We start from the raw sequence: 16,500 nt of genomic DNA on the forward strand, positions 1-16,500 counted from the left end.
ATGGTCAACATTATATAGTAAACAACTAAATAACAGAAACCATTCTTTTTCTATAGTTTTCTTAGTTATGTAAACAAATACATCTGTTTCCCAAGGAGCAACATCTATAGGAATAATTAATTTATACATTTAATCTAAATAAATTTATTTAAAAAAAGTAAAATATGAAGATGATAAAAAATTATTAGAAAATCTTAGACCATTCAATTTGGACAATATAACATATAATAAAAAAACACTATATTTATAAATGCATCTAGTATATATTCTTTAATTTTAAAATCAATCTTTCTCCAGTAAATAGTATAATAGTAAATGGAAGAAGACAGAAACGCTAAACTTATAGATCTATTTTAAAAATAAAATGCATTACCAAGATACAAGAGAGAAATTAAATAGTTTATCAGATGAAGAATACCAAATTGAATCTTTAGATTTAGTTTCACTTAAAATTGTTGTGCAAAAATTACAGTTGATGACAAACAAAAAGATGCTTTTGTAGAATTAAAATATTTAAATAAATGAAGTAGAAACAAATATATAAACAAGATACTTAAGGCAATTAACAAATGTTATTTGGAAGAAAACGATATGGATTCTAACAAAGAAAGTGACAAAGATATCGATAAATATTATAAAGATGATTTTCCACATAAAGAAGTTGTAAAATAACTCAATGGTGGACGAATTTACAGAAGGCAGTTTTAATTTTTATGTATTTTTTGTAGCAGTGTTTTGATGCTACCAAAATTTTATGTATTTTACAATAGTTTAGCTAGTCCTAACATAGCACTACTAATTATTAATTTTTGGTATAGTAATTTGTTTTAATTATTTGTTTATTGATGTTGGAGGAAAATAAAGATAAATTAATTAAACTTGCAACAAAGATCAATTAAATTTGAAATGACAGAAAACCAAATAAATGGTAAGCAAATGTTAAACAATCTTTAAACTAATTTTATGTGTTAAGCTAAACAAATGTTAAACGATAACATTAACATAAAAATAAACTTGTTAACGTATGTTAATTTATGTTAAAATAAACATGTTAATATAAAATGTAAACATTTTGTTCTTTGTTGTCCATACAGTTTTCTTCAGTTTGTTCTCTGTTGTCCATACAGTTTTGTACATTTTTTTGTTTTGTGTCCTGCATATCTTCCATACTATTCTACAAATTAGCCAATGTAATAGAATATCTGCTAATATGATCATTATTTAAACATTGTTTACAAATTGATCTAGTTTTACCTAATTGTTTCCCATATGCTGGTACACTTTTTACTGTTTCGCATTTAGTACACTTTTTTACATCATTTGTACTGTTCAATGTGTTATCGTTCTTAATTTTTCTTAATATCTATTAAGTTGATCATTATTGATACACTTCTTACAAATCGATCTTGGTTTATCTAACTTTGTTCCATATTCTGTAATGTCTTTAACTAAACAGCATTTAGCACATTTCTTTTGCTCTGTTCTCGATTTAATGTAAATAAAAATAATAGTCTTGTCCATTTTTTGTTGTCCATTTAATTTTTAATGAAATATACTTTTGTTAACTAATACATTTTAGTATAATTTTCTTATGTTCACAATGCGAAATTATTTAAAAACAATGTACTTTTGTTAACTAATTCATTTATTTTCTTAATATTGTCTATTTTTGTTGTCCATTTATAATTTACTAAAATGTAGTTTTGTTAACTAATGCATTTTACTTACATTAACAATACAATTTACCTTTGTTAACTAATTCATTTTTATTTTTTTATTGTTGTCCTTTTTTTGTTGTCCATTTATAATTTACTATAATTTACTATATTTATTTTTATTATATATTTATTTCATTCACCTATGGGAAATGTATGTAAAAAATGATTTTGTATTATAGCTGTTATTGTATTATTATATTATTGGATAAAAGGGATAGCAGTGGGAATTTGTATGTTCTGGGAGATTAGGACAATTTTGTGAAAAATAAGAAAATCGTGAGTGATGCAGTCACGAGCGATTTTTTCTTTTTTATAAAATTGTCCTAGTGTCCCAGAACATACGAAATCCTACTACTTACGTGCCAAGTTGGTGAAAGAACACGACAACAATGCACCATCGTATCACACAGTGGCAAAGTTGGACGGAGGGTTTCAGTGTGTAACTTTAACATTAACAATAGCCTGGCTAACGATGGAAATTAGGTTCCCATTTCCAGTGAGTGCCATATCACCGATATTCTACAAAAAATGTAAAGGTACTGTACCAACAGCCGTTATTTCGATATTGTTTTATTAGGCAACCGTTTCGACGTTCCATTTGTCACCCTTAGACCTGTCGAATGAATAACACCGAATACCACTCGTAGACGTATAAGGCAAGGACCAATATTCGTATCTGGTTCCGTAGATGTCAGAACATCATGAGCATGTGTGCTACTCACACTTTTGACAGCAAATGTCAAACGAATGTTGTGCTGTGGCAGCATTGTCGAAACGTTTAACAATGAAATTAATTATGGTGGTAAATCAGCTGGGGTGGAGGGAAAGTTCATTTGATACGTTGTTCAGTTGTCACCATTTATGCATTATAATACTGAGAACGAGCTAATATTTTTTAAGTACAAGTATCAAAATGTGATTATTAATAAAGTGTAAACATATGTATATCGTATTAATGTTAGCATAGAGAGAATAACAACCGACGGTCAGGCACAAAAGAAGTTCTTGGAAGAGGCTGGTGCTATGGATAAAGTTCGATTGTGTGTTAGCGATAAACTGGTCGGATTTAGTTGCCAAGGTTTTCATTGTGCTGGTGTTACGTGTAGGAAATATCACTTATAAGTTTGTAACACACAGTAAGCCGTTTGGCCTGCTAAATCAGTTTCTGTTGATGATGTCACTGATTGGACAAGTATTGAGAAAAAGCGTGAAGCTAAGAATATAGCATTTCAAACTAATCCATTAATGTTGGTGTATTGATAACTGGGTCAGAACCTAAAGCTGATGATGATAAAATCTCCACAAATTTCCATTGCTCGCTTTGCCTCTTTGTCATGGAATCTTAGTGATACAGCCAGCACTCTATGGATGATTACATGGGTAAAGAGTTCATGTGGATTTGCCTGACACGGCTGCAAGATTTCCGCCGCTGCCCCGCTTCGGCGAGCCGTATGAATGGCGCGAAACCCAGCCAGCGGCGAGGTCTATCGTGTTCTAAACGTCGTGAATGTACCGAGCTTTGTGTTTTCCACGGTCCCCTCGAGTGTGACACTGCGGTCTTCTAACATCACTGTCTCTTGTGATTCCACCGCCTCTCTCGTCAGAGAGAGGTTGTCTGTCACTCCATTCTCTGACATTTCGGGTTTGTTTTACCGCAATTGAAGCGTCTGCGCCGTTTAACCACAGTGTAACATGATGGTGCATTGTTGGAGTATCAAAACGCCAGTTCAGCATGTACTGTTGCAGCGTTGTTCCCCGTTAGAGGCGGAAAAGAAATTGCTGCACGATGCTCCACTTTCCCAATGAGCTGTGCCGTTTCCTTTTTGCCTACCTATAGGCGTGACACGGTGCTCAGGTGCGGGGATTTCTGTATGTATCACGACTGCACACCTGTGCCTACAAGTAAGCAAAACATTAATTACCGAACTCTGCTTTTTCCCGTGGGATAATGAAAACTTTATGACTACCCTCGTAAATCATTTGCATATTCTTAGAACTTTTGGTTGAAAAAACTGATTGGCTTGTAATCGGAGACTTACGTGCTGCGTCTTCGGAAACTGACCTTGAACTTCTCGTCTGTGGTGGCCCGACTGGACTCAAATTCCGGCGAGTCGAGGAACTCGCACGGCATGATGGGATGCAGGAACTGGTGGTCCCACATGACGTTCACCTGCAACACGTGGGGGCAGCCGTCAGGGCAGGCCACCTATCTCTCAAAACGTCTGGGCCTCCACCAGTACACGTCTAGCAGACATCGCCAACGCCTGGCGTGTGCCGCGCGGGTCTTTCCTGGACACTTCGCTGTGTCTGCCTAACGTTAAAGATATTCCACCGAAGATTCACATGGTAGAAATGTTTTCCTTTTTGCAGGTTTCACAAGTTGAGGAATAAAAAAATAGTGCCCTGTTTGTTGAAAATAAAGTTAGTAAAACATTTGATAATAATAACGAATTGTTCAAGACAATCGCATCTCATTAACTCTGGGCAAGACTCGTGACGTACAATTCAGCATTTCTCATGGAACAACAGGAGCTGGACTCCAATTTCTACAAACAATGAAATTCGAGAAATAGGTAGTTTTCAGCTTGTGGTAGACAAATACTCCGCAACAAATTCTTAATGTATCCCACGCCATTTGCATTTTTGATGATTCCGTTTAAAAACAAATAAACTACTTAATCAATATTCGTATTTTAAGAGTAAACGTACATTGTCCGTGCTGCTAAAACTCAGAAACGAGTCCTGAGTCGAGGGAGTTACATAGTGTGGTAGCCCACTATCCCCCTTCCACGAAGAAGATTCCCGTCTTGACCTAAAGGACACGCTTTTTAGTATATAAGGGCTAGGAAGCTCCGCCCTCTAGAAATTTCTAGAACATTCTATAAAGTATTCGAAAACATTCCAGAACATTAGAGAGTATTTGAGAGCTTTCCACAACCTTCCGGAATGTTCCACGATTATCCGGGATATCCTGGAATGTTCGGAAATAGTCAGGAACATTCGGGAAGATTCCAGAAGGTTCGGGAACATCCCGGAACATCACAGATCATTTTGGAACATTCCAGGACACGCTCTTATGTTGGGGAATGTTCTGGAACATTGAGCATCATTCGAAGCCTTTTTGGTAAGATCTGGAATTCGACACTGGTGGGGCTACCCATTGGTAGGAGTGCGTAAAGCAAGAACCGTCATGGATTCGAGTGTGAGTTTCTTATCAGTGACGAAGGGAGGAACCGAAAAAATAGTGCAGTGAGTGAATGGAAACAAACTGTGAAGTGTGAGTAGTCAGGTGATACAGTGACTGAATATAAATCGAACATAAAATGTGAAAGTGTGTATAGTGTCCGTAATGTATTTGTTAGTAAAAAGTTGATTTGATTAACATTTTTAGACAATGCACAAACATAAAAGAGGAGGAAATCTTGCTAGTTCCGAAGCAAAACGGCGAAATAACGAAGCAGACGAAGAGCAGGAACCACGTTTAAATTGCCAACGAACGACAATGACCATCGTGAGAAGCAGAGAAGACCCAACGAAAGAATATAACAAACATTTCGTAATCTGAAAATGGACATTTGCCAATTTTGCAACGCGAAAAAATCCAGGAGAGAAACACCAGGATTCTGTTGCATGAATCGAAAAATTCAGTTACCGCCATTGGAGGAATTTTTATATGATGGGGGAAACTCCAGAATCAAAACACTTTCGTCAAAATATAAAAATGTAGAACGTCTGCTTCCTAATGACTTCTTTCGGTGTCGCTTAGATCAACACTAACAGAGATGAAATCCATTATGTTTTCTCCATCCATGGACAAATCCATCACAACACAGGATCATCGCCACCACAACCAACGAAAACCAATAAATTTCTGCAAGTATATTTTATCGGATATGAACAAACAGTTACTGATCTACGATGCACAAATATCAGTGAATTCAGATGAGAAGTAGCCTAAGATGTACAGAGGATCTTACACAAATGCGATCAACTGATTCACATATTTAAAACTACAGTAGACCGAATGATTTCTGATGGCTATAAAGTTATAATTCGAGCCGACAAAAGACCACTTGACGAATACGAACGTCCATTTAATGCACCTCAGATAGATGAAAACACAAGCGGTGACATAATTGTACAACGAAGAGTAGGACTACAACGCATTGCAGAGACACACCGTTCAAATGATGCCCTTCAATACCCATTAACATTTCTGTGCGGAGAGGACGGATATCATTTAATGTGAAACAAATCCAGCCTGAAATACGCGTAGAAACATACCAAAAAGTCACTGACAAAGAGTTACCGCTTAATTATCAGAGACAATGAGACATACTACCACATTCTCAACACTCGCCATCAATTCCAACAATTCCTGGTAGACATGTATTCCAAAACAGAAGCGGAATGGATGTTTTACTTGACTCAATCAGAAGAAATTATGCACGGAAGAATGCATCCACCTTCGCCACGCAATCATAATTGTGGAAATTGACGACATTGGAAGGATGATGATCTTATCCTCATCATTCAGAAGAAGTCCGAGACACATGCACGAATACACTCAAGATGCCATGACCTACGTAAGAAAATATGGATGACCTGACCTCTTCATAACATTCACATGCAACACGTCGTGGCTAGAAATCAAAGGTACGGACAAGCCCCCATGTATCGACACGACATAATAGTCCGAGTTTTCCAACAAAAACAAACGAGATTTACTGAAATCATCACAAATTACCACATCTTTGAAACTGTTAGATACTGGATGTACATCATCGAAAGCAAAAACGAGAAATACAATCTCATATGGCTACACGGGAGAATTAATTCCACGGATATCGACGAAATCTTTCAAGCTGAATTCCGCGATCCACAAGAAGATGCGGAACTGTGACATAGTAGTGAAACACATGATTCACGGACCACGCGGTCCATCAAACACCAATTCGCCGTGTATGAGTGATACAAAGCGTACAAAGAAATGCCCGAAACCATTCTTGGACGACGGACAAACAGGAGTTGATGGCTATCGATAATACAGAAGACGATCACCCAAAAACAGTTGCTTCACTACAAAAATACGAATGCGAGGCAGCGACGAACTGGAAATAGACAATCAGTGGGTAGAGCCATACAACACATTACTTTCCAAAATGCGTAGAATACTACAGTTATGTGAAATGCGTCAAATGTCTGTAAGTACGCGAACAAAGACAGTGGCAGTATTTCAAATAGCCAAAGATAGCAACCAATAAAACAGAAATGACGAGATCCTCATGTACCAAATGGCAAGATACATCTACAGTAACAAAGCTGCATGGCGGATTTTCAGTTTTCCCATACACGAACGCGAATGAACTGTACATCTAGAAGTACATTTGGAGAATGGACGGAGAGTTTACTTCATAAAAGACACCACCAGAAAAATTCCAAGCCGGCCGGAGTGGCCGTGCGGTTCTAGGCGCTACAATCTGCAGCCGAGCGAACTCTACGGTAGCAGGTTCGAATCCTGCCTTAGGCATGGATGTGTGTGATGTCCTTAGGTTAGTTAGGTTTAATTGGTTCTAAGTTCTAGGCGACTGATGACCTCAGAAGTTCAGTCGCATAGTGCTCAGAGCCATTTGAACCATTTGAAAAATTCCAAACGAACAACCTCAGAACACAACATTAACAATTTTTTACCAACTGTTCCAAACGGATCGAAACGTGAAAACATTAATATATGTCGACGTACGTACCTATTATACACGGAACACAACAAGAAAAAATCTATCAACGTTGAAAACAAGGTATGCCAGTAGAAGATATCCGGGAATCATGAAAACTGGCGCACTAGGCCGAGTATATACCGAACAACGCCGAATGTGTCTATCTCCGGATGTTGCTACACGAAATAAGGGGACCGACAAATTTCACGGACCTCAAGATTGTTGACGATTACCTATGCGAGACGTACATATTAGCGTGCCAATGCTTAGGACTACTGGAAAACGACAACCACTGGGAATTAACACTACAAGGAGCCTCACTCAAAACCTCAGCTGAGCAAGTGTGATAGACTTATTCGCCCTAATTCTAACAACATGTAAACCATCGAATCCTGAAATGAGCATCGAATGCAACGACGACATCTTGAATGAAACACTTATTCACCTAGAAGATAAATGTTTAGCAATAAACAACGAGACCTTAGTACAACTTGGGAGGCAAGCACCACGAAAAGGTACTATCAGAGTCCTAAACTTCTAAATTACAAAGGAAAAAAGCGACGTCATCAACAAACTACTCCAATACATTGCCCACAACAAACCATTCTTCAATGACAATCAAAAGAAAATTTACAAAGTTATCATGGGTCGGATCGACAACAACACAGGCAGAATTATTTCCTTGCAAGCATCAGGCAGCACCGGGAAAACGTTTCTAATGAATCTGTTGCTGCCGGAAATACGCGCTTAACAACACATCGCACTTGCATTGGAATCATTCTGCACTGCAGCCCAGTAATGGATGGAGGACGAACTGCCCACTCCACCCTGCAACTGCCATCGATTACAGCCGAACAACTCCCGGTATGCAAAATCTCAAGAGCATCTGGACATCTAAGGCAAGCTAAAATTATCTTCTGGAACGAATGCACAACGGCACATAAAAAGTTAGTCGAAGCCATAGACAGTACATTACGAGACCTGAGAGGAAGCTCGAAGTGATGGAAGGAGCTCTCAGGAGATTTTCGATAAACACATCCAGTCATCCCCAAGTCAACACCAGCATACAAGATCATTGCATGCTTTAAAAAGTCACACCTCTGGCCACACATACAAATACTACCACTAACAAAAATGTGAGAGTTGAATTTTCGAAAGACAAAACAACAGCACATTTTGCTCAACAAAAAGGCACATATCCTAGAGACCATATGACCGGTCTCAAAAATTCATCAGTGATTTCTGCAACATAGCAACTGCTGATAACGAACGCATCGACCAAATTAATCCAAATATTGTTCACAACTATACCAATCCGGACTGGCTATTTGAAAAGGCAATTCTGGAAACTAACAATAATCTTGTCGACGATGTCAATTTCAATATTCAGAAGAAAATTCCCGGTTAAGAGAGAATACACAAATCGATCGACACGATGGCAAACGTTGATGTGTGAACTTTCCTACAGAATTTCTAAACTCTTTGCAACCACCAGGACTGCCATTACACTGCCTTCAGCTTGAAATTGGACCTCCGATCATACCACTCAGAAATCTCAATTCACCAAAACTATGCAATGAAACAAGGATGATCGTCAAACAGCTATCGAATAACATCATCGAAGCGGAACTTATGACTGGAAAGAACAGAGGGCACACTCTATTTATCCCCAGAATACCACTCATCTCTACTGAACTGCTAATCCAATTCAATTTTCAATCTAATTAGCCAACAGTTTTACAACTAACAAATCTCAAGGACAAACTTTAAAATATTGCGGCATCAACCTCAAAGACTCCTGCTTCTCTCAAGGTCAACTATACGTAGCTTGCTCTCGAGTGGAAAATTCGAAAAATTTGTTCATATATACCCTAGATATCAAAATGAAAAATGTTGTTTATAAACAAGGATTGTAAATAGTTAGAATATGTTTTCAATAATTTATTACCTCTCATATTTTAAAAAGTATTTTAACTAGTTTGAATATGTTTTCAATAATTTATTAACGCTTATATTTTAAAAAGTATTTTAACTAGTTAGAATATGTTTTCAATAAAAGTTTCTTACCTCGTACACTAGAAAGTTTATCCTTTTACTCCAACTACCACACTATCTCATATCTACTCCCTGAACGAAGCCGAGTACTCTAACTAGTTCGAAATATTCTATTTAATAATGAGCTACTGAAACAATGTCTTTTTTTTTTAAGGGGATAGACGGTAAGATGTTACAACTGGGCTGCTGTTTGTGACCTGGAGCAGAAGCATCTTATGAGTTATGTATGTCGTTAGTACTAGATTCTCTTTAAAAAGATTCCTAATACCTTCAATGCTCTTTCTCGTTATCAATGCTTCTCTTCGTCGAAACATGTTGTTCGGGCCATGAGTACGATAATTTGTTGGATGTAGCTCTCCCCGCTAACCTATTCCGGCCAATCTCATTCATCTCTGTATAACTACTGCCCTCTGTAATTTTTACCTCGCAAACCTCAATCCATTACCAAACTGACGAGGCCTCGATACCTTAGCGGATGCCCTTCTCTTAGGCAACTCATGCCATAAATCCCTTTTTTTCAGTTAGTTTCAGTACGTCCTGAACAGTTACCTGATTTGTCTAATCTTACCATTCTCCTGTAGCGGCATATTTCAAACGCTTTCGTTCTCCTCTTGTCTGAATTGCTTACATCCCACGTTTTACCTCCACACAAAACTACACTCCAGATAAGTACCCCCAGAAAAGTTTTCCTAAGATTTAAATTTATGATCAATTTTCAGAAATTTCTCTTTTAGAGAAATATTTTTCTTGCAGTGCCATATGCATTTTACATCCCTTGTACTTCGGCCATAAAAAGTCATTTTGCTACCCAAATAGCAAAACTATCCTATTATTTTTGGTGTTTCCTTTTCCAATCTAGTTCCCTCAGCATCGTCTCATTGAAGTCAAATATATATTCCATTACTGTTGTATTGTTGATAACAGAATTATAACTTATTTTCAAGACACTACACTTCCCGTTCAAATTGTATACCAAGTCCTCTGCACTGAGAACGACAGTGGGTTTGTTTGCTTCGTGTTGGCGATGCGGGCAGTAGAGGTCCGCAGATAGCGTCCTTGACGAAGTGTCCTAGTGAGAGATTGTGAGGCGTGGTCGCAATAATTTGAGTCTGAGATGAGTCACTTGTGTGTGATAAGAAAGTTGGTCGCGCGAAATGATTCAAGGTTTAATTAAATTGCTGATCAGATAGCTCGCTTAAAAGGAGTGACACATATTATCCTGTGAAGCTGGATTATAGTGAAGAAAGCTTAAAATATACCAAATGTTTATTATCAATCTGATACTCAAATTTGATTTCTCAATTCTTACTGCATCCTGCATTAAGAGAAAAGAGATATAAAAGCCACACGAGAAGTCATGAAAATATAACGGATTGGGCGTTATGACTTTCACTGATTAAGGCATCTGACTGGTAGTAGTTGATGCACCACAATTACGGCATTTAAGGCACTACATTCGCACTGCTTCACGCACACCAGCCTCAGTGTTTCACGTAATGGGCTTGCTGTGGTTCAGGAAATCGGTACTCCGGCACTGGAGATGCAGTACTGAAGCACTGGACTCAAAATTGTTTTAGCATTTTAATGATCAGATTCTGGACTTTCAGTGGTTCGGGAACTCGTCCAAAGTGGTTAAAACATTCGTCTCACAGTAGTTCAGGCACTAGATTTAAAGTGGATCAGGGATCTGCCTCATAGTTTTCCAGGCACTAGAATCCCAGTGGTTCACGAGATGGCGTTGTAGTTGTTTAAACACCGCAGTCGCAGTGGTTCTGATACTGTATTCACAGGCAGTAGAGTCACAAAGATTCCTGTGGTGAGCTCGCAGTGCTTCAGACACTGTATATGTCATCAGTCAGCAACTATACTTATAGCGGTTTCCAGGCACTGGACGAAAGTGGTTCAGGCACTTTATTTTCAGTTGTTCGTACAATGTATTCGACATGGTTCAGGTTCTCTGGGACTCAGGCGCTGAACACACTGCACTTCAGCCTATAAATTTCCATCTGTTCAGGCACGTTACTTGGACTCTGTTTTGGACATGTCATGTTGTTCAGATATTGGACTCGCAGTGGTTCAGATACTCAGTTCTCTGCGGTTCAGGCACTGATCAAAGCTGCTCGGGCAGTAGGTTCCCTGTGGTTCAGGCACTGTGTTCATGGTAGGTTGAGCACCAGACTCTCAATGATTCAGGTACAAGGCTTGTAATGGTTCAGGCACTCATCCAGAAACGGGTTAGGTACTGGATACACAGTGGTTCAAACACTAGACTCGTCTCATTATGACTCATACACAAGACTCACTGCGATTCAACACTCTAATCGATGTGTTTCAGATACTCGACTCTCAGTCATGAAGATACTAGACTGTCAGCAGTTTAACCGCTGGAATGAAAGGGTTTCGCCCATCAAAGCTGCAGTGATGCAAGCGTAGGATCTGCAGCGATTCATGCTCAATTAATGCAATGGTTGGTGCACCTGCTTTGCAGTGTCTCTGGCGTTGTGCTTCCAGGTCGAGGTACTAGATTCTCGGTGGTTCAGCACTGGTATGACACAGGTTCAGGTACTGGACAAAAAGCGGTTCAGAAACTGGAATTGCAGAGGTTTAGTCTCCCTACTTTCAGAGGTTCTGGCATTATGGTTTCAGTGGTTCAGCTATTGTACTTGCAACGGATGTGACACTGAACTGTAAGTGGTTCAGGCATCCGACCCACAGGCTTATGGGCAATGAACATGCAGTGGTTCAGGAAGCAGAGTGTTGTTGCCTCAGCACTGGACTCAAGGTATGAAGGCACTCAGCTCTCAGTGATTCAGGCACTGGAGTCGCAGTACTTCAGGAAATAACTTCACACGTGTTCATACAACGCATTCGGCATGCTTCAGACACTGATCACACTGTGACTCTGGCAACAGACTGGTAGTGGTTCACGCACAAAACAGGCAGTGGTTTAGGCACTCAGTAGTTCAGGCGTTGTACAACACACACTCATTCAGTAAGTGAACACGCAGTGGTTTAGGCACTCAACACAGGTTTGCCAGACATTATCAGACCAGACTAACCGTAAAGATGATGAAACTTCCTGGCAGATTAAAACTGTGTGCGGGACCGAGACTCGAAGTCGGGACCTTTGCCCTTCGCGGGCAAGTGCTCCAACAACTCAGCTACCCAAGCACGACTCACGCCCCGTCCTCACAGCTTTACTTCTGCCAGTATCTCGTCTCCAACCTTCCAAACCTTACAGCAGAAGTAAAGCTGTGAGGACGGGGCGTCAGTCGCGCTTGGGTAGCTCAGGTGGTAGAGCACTTGCCCGAGAAACGAAAAGGTCCCGAGTTCGAGTCTCGGTCCGGCACACAGTTTCAATCTGCCAGGAAGTTTTATATCAGCGCGCACTCCGCTGCAGAGTGAAAATCTCATTCTGTAAAGATGATGTTCTGCATAGTTACTGAGAAACCAGCTTTCTGATCTTCCACGTATTTCATTTCATGTGTTGCATATTCAAAGAACTGCTGCTTAAATTTTTAAAAGCAGATCGTTAAATTTACAGTTTAACATGTAATAATATATTGCTCCACATTACTAAGAAAAATTATTATGAGCAGTAAAAACAAAGAGTAATAACAATGAGTTACAAAGAAAATTAAATTTGTTGAAGGAAATCGTAAAATTATAAACGTCAGTAATTTAGAAGAAAATATTAGAAGGATAGGAGATGATCTGCAGAATTTCTTGTGCTGTTGAAAAGAAATACAACATTTCAATTATTGTTTTGTGTTGTTGCCATTGCAGGTGTGACGGCCTTGGCAGAAACATTGCGCCTGTTTCACCTGAAGTAGCATACAAAATGTTTTCTTATATTACTGATTGAAATACTTCGATAGTGATGCTTTGTGTATTTGTTTGTACTGTCTTAGAAGTGGTACAACTTATTACATATTTTAAATGTTTATGTAGGGTATACCCACTACACTATTTGTGTTGCTATATTTAGACTTCGCTCTAAATTTGATATGTGTGCTGTTATGCTGTATGCTTGTGCGCACGATGCTGTTTCCCTTAACCAATGCCATAGGTGGGAGGAAAACCTCGGAAGTTAAACTTCAAGCGCCGAGTCCCCGTATTCCTGAGATGGAATGATTGTCTCAGTGTGTACGCTCGTAATTATGCTTTGGATTATTTAATGATCATAAATAAAGTGCTCATTAGATACAGGGACCGATCACGTGCTACGTCTGCTTTTCTTATAATTATGTTACTTATCTGTTTTAATGTTCCTTATGTATTGAGTCTGTGTCTGCTTCTACTCGAACCTCAGTCTCCATGACTGTGTCTGTGTCTGCGTCCTCCCAGTGACGCTGTTGTCGTGTTTGTTATGTCTGTTCGAGATCTGCCAAATACATTTTCTTGTCTGTAGATGTCAAGCAGTGATCTTTGGACCGTATCAGCAATGTTGCCTACAGCACACAATTTGTTACAAACTTCTACGACTTGTCGAGGGGAGTGAATACATAATATTTGTAATAGGAACCCACGTCCGTAAACGTCCCGTTTCCATTCTACAGCCGTTTGAAAACATGTTTACTGGGTAGGATGTAATAGGGTAGTCATGGTGGGGGTTGCTTACGTCGGATCGGCTTATGTCATTTTGTCTATCCTAACTCTGTGACCTGGAGGGAGCCTCATTCACGTGTCTGTGTCATAGCAACGTGGTTGAGTACACGTTTGCAGAAACACCGACAGGATCCTTCTGTATGGCGAAGCTCACGGTAACGGAAGAGCTGCTCGCCGCCTTTATCAGCATCGTTGTCCACAACGTCCGGCTCTATCGTATAACTTTTTCGCCACAGTTACACAACAGCTTCAAGAAAGGGGTACCTTCAGAGTTAGCTGGCTTGACTGCGGTGCTCCAAGGAGACGCCGCACACCCAAACTGAAGGAGACCGCACTGCACCACTTGAAGAGAATCCGTGAACGAGTACACAACCAAATGCGCGTGCAGCCAACAATTACATCCATGCAGCGTACCAACACGTTTTCAAATGGTTGTAGCACGGAAACGGCACGTTTCCGGACATGGGTTCCTAACCAAAATATAAAAGTGCTAGAAGTCTGTAACGGGAATTTCTAGAACCTCTGTATTTGGGAAGAAGGAGAAAACGCGATGGCCTTCGTCGGTCGCCTCCCACTCCGTTGCCATACCTTAAGCCGTCGGCACACGGACCGTGCATCCAACCGTTGAGCATTGAGCGTGCCGAGTTTCTGACGTCATAGCGTGGAATAGCACTCTCGGGAGTCTTTCCGAACGTGCAGAGCAATATCTGGGATGTCAGATATTCTGAGCGTGCGTCTGAGCGTTGACCAATGAAACGGCACAACGCCACCTACGTCACAAGTACAGAGTTGTGAGGCGCCATTATTGCATTCATTTCAAGCCTTGCCATTGGTGGGGAGACTTGCGTGCCTCAGCGATACATATGCCCATACCGTAGGTGCAACCATAACGGAGGGGTATCTGTTGAGACGCCAGACAGACGTGTGGTTCCTCAAGAGGGGCAGCAGCCTTTTCAGCAGTTGCAGGGGCAACAGTCTGAATGATTGACTTATCTGTCCCTGTAACAATAAACAAAACGGCCTTGCTGTGCTGGTACTGCAAACGGCTGAAAGCAAGGGGAAACTACAGCCGTAATTTATCCCGAGGGAACGCAGCTTTACTCTATGGTTAAATGATGATGGCCTCCTCTTGCGTAAAATATTCCGGAGGTAAAATAGCCCCCCCCCCCCCCATTCGAACGGGGACTACTCAAGAGCACGTCGTTATCAGGAGAAAGAAAACTGGCGTTCTACGGATCGGAGCGTGGAATGTCAGATCCCTTAATCGGGCAGGTACGTTAGAAAATTTAAAAATGGAAATGGATAGGTTAAAGTTATATATAGTGGGAATTAGTGAAGTTCGGTGGCAGGAGGAACAAGACTTCTGGTCAGGTGAATACAGGGTTATAAATACAAAATGAAATAGGGGTAATGCAGCAGTAGGTTGAATAATGAATAAAAAATAGGAGTCCGGGTAAGCTACTACAAACAGCATAATGAACGTATTATAGTGGCCAAGATAGACACGGAGCCCACACCTACTACAGTATTACAAGTTTATATGCCAACTAGCTCTGCAGATGACGAAGAAATTGAAGAAATGTATAATGAAATCAAAGAAATTATTCAGATAGTGAAGGGAGACGAAAATTTAATAGTGATGTGTGACTCGAATTCGGTAATAGCAAAAGGCAGAGAAGGAAACTTAGTAGGTGAATATGCGTTGGGGGTAAGAAATGAAAGAGGAAGCCGCCTGGTAGAATTTTGCACAAAGCATAACTTAATCATAGCTGACACTTGGTTCAAGAATCATAAAAGAACATGGACGAATCCTGGAGATACTAAAAGGTATCAGATAGATTATATAATGGTAAGACAGAGATTTAGGAACTAGGTTTTAAATTGTAAGACATTTCCAGGGGAAGATGTGGACTCTGACCACAAGCTATTGGTTATGAACTGTAGATTAAAACTGAAGAAACTGCAAAAAGGTTGGAAATTGAGGAGATGGGACCTGGATAAACTGAAAGAACCAGAGGTTGTACAAAGTTTCAGGGAGAGCGTAACGGAAAAATTGACAGCAATGGGGGAAAGAAATACAGTAGAAGACGAATGGGTAGCTTTGAGGGATGAAACAGTGAAGGCAGCAGAGGATCAAATAGGTAAAAAGACGAAGGCTAGTAGAAACCCTTGGGTAACAGAAGAAATATTGAATTTAATTGATGAAAGGAGAAAATATAAAAATGCAGTAAATGAAGCAGGCAAACAGGAATACAAACGTCTCAATAATGATATCGGCAGGTAGCGCAAAATGGCTAAGCAGGGATGGCTAGAGGACAAATGTAAGGATGTAGAGGCTTATCTCACTAGGGGTAAGATAGATACAGCCTACAGGAAAATTAAAGAGGCCTTTGGAGAAAGGA

The 16,500-nt window shown here is 39.8% G+C and overlaps 1 protein-coding gene across 1 annotated transcript in view; it reads right to left on the bottom strand.

Moving 5' to 3' along the window:
- The window catches only part of LOC126101499 (popeye domain-containing protein 3-like), a 244,083-nt gene that overhangs the window by 48,888 nt on the left and 178,695 nt on the right, over nt 1-16,500 (bottom strand). The window contains exon 5 of the mRNA XM_049912144.1: nt 3,781-3,888. Within this exon, the coding sequence (XP_049768101.1) occupies nt 3,781-3,888 (108 nt within the window). The remainder of the gene's footprint in view (nt 1-3,780; nt 3,889-16,500) is intronic.

The sequence above is a fragment of the Schistocerca cancellata genome, chromosome 9, assembly GCF_023864275.1.
Source record: "Schistocerca cancellata isolate TAMUIC-IGC-003103 chromosome 9, iqSchCanc2.1, whole genome shotgun sequence".
NCBI classification, from domain to species: domain Eukaryota; kingdom Metazoa; phylum Arthropoda; class Insecta; order Orthoptera; family Acrididae; genus Schistocerca; species Schistocerca cancellata.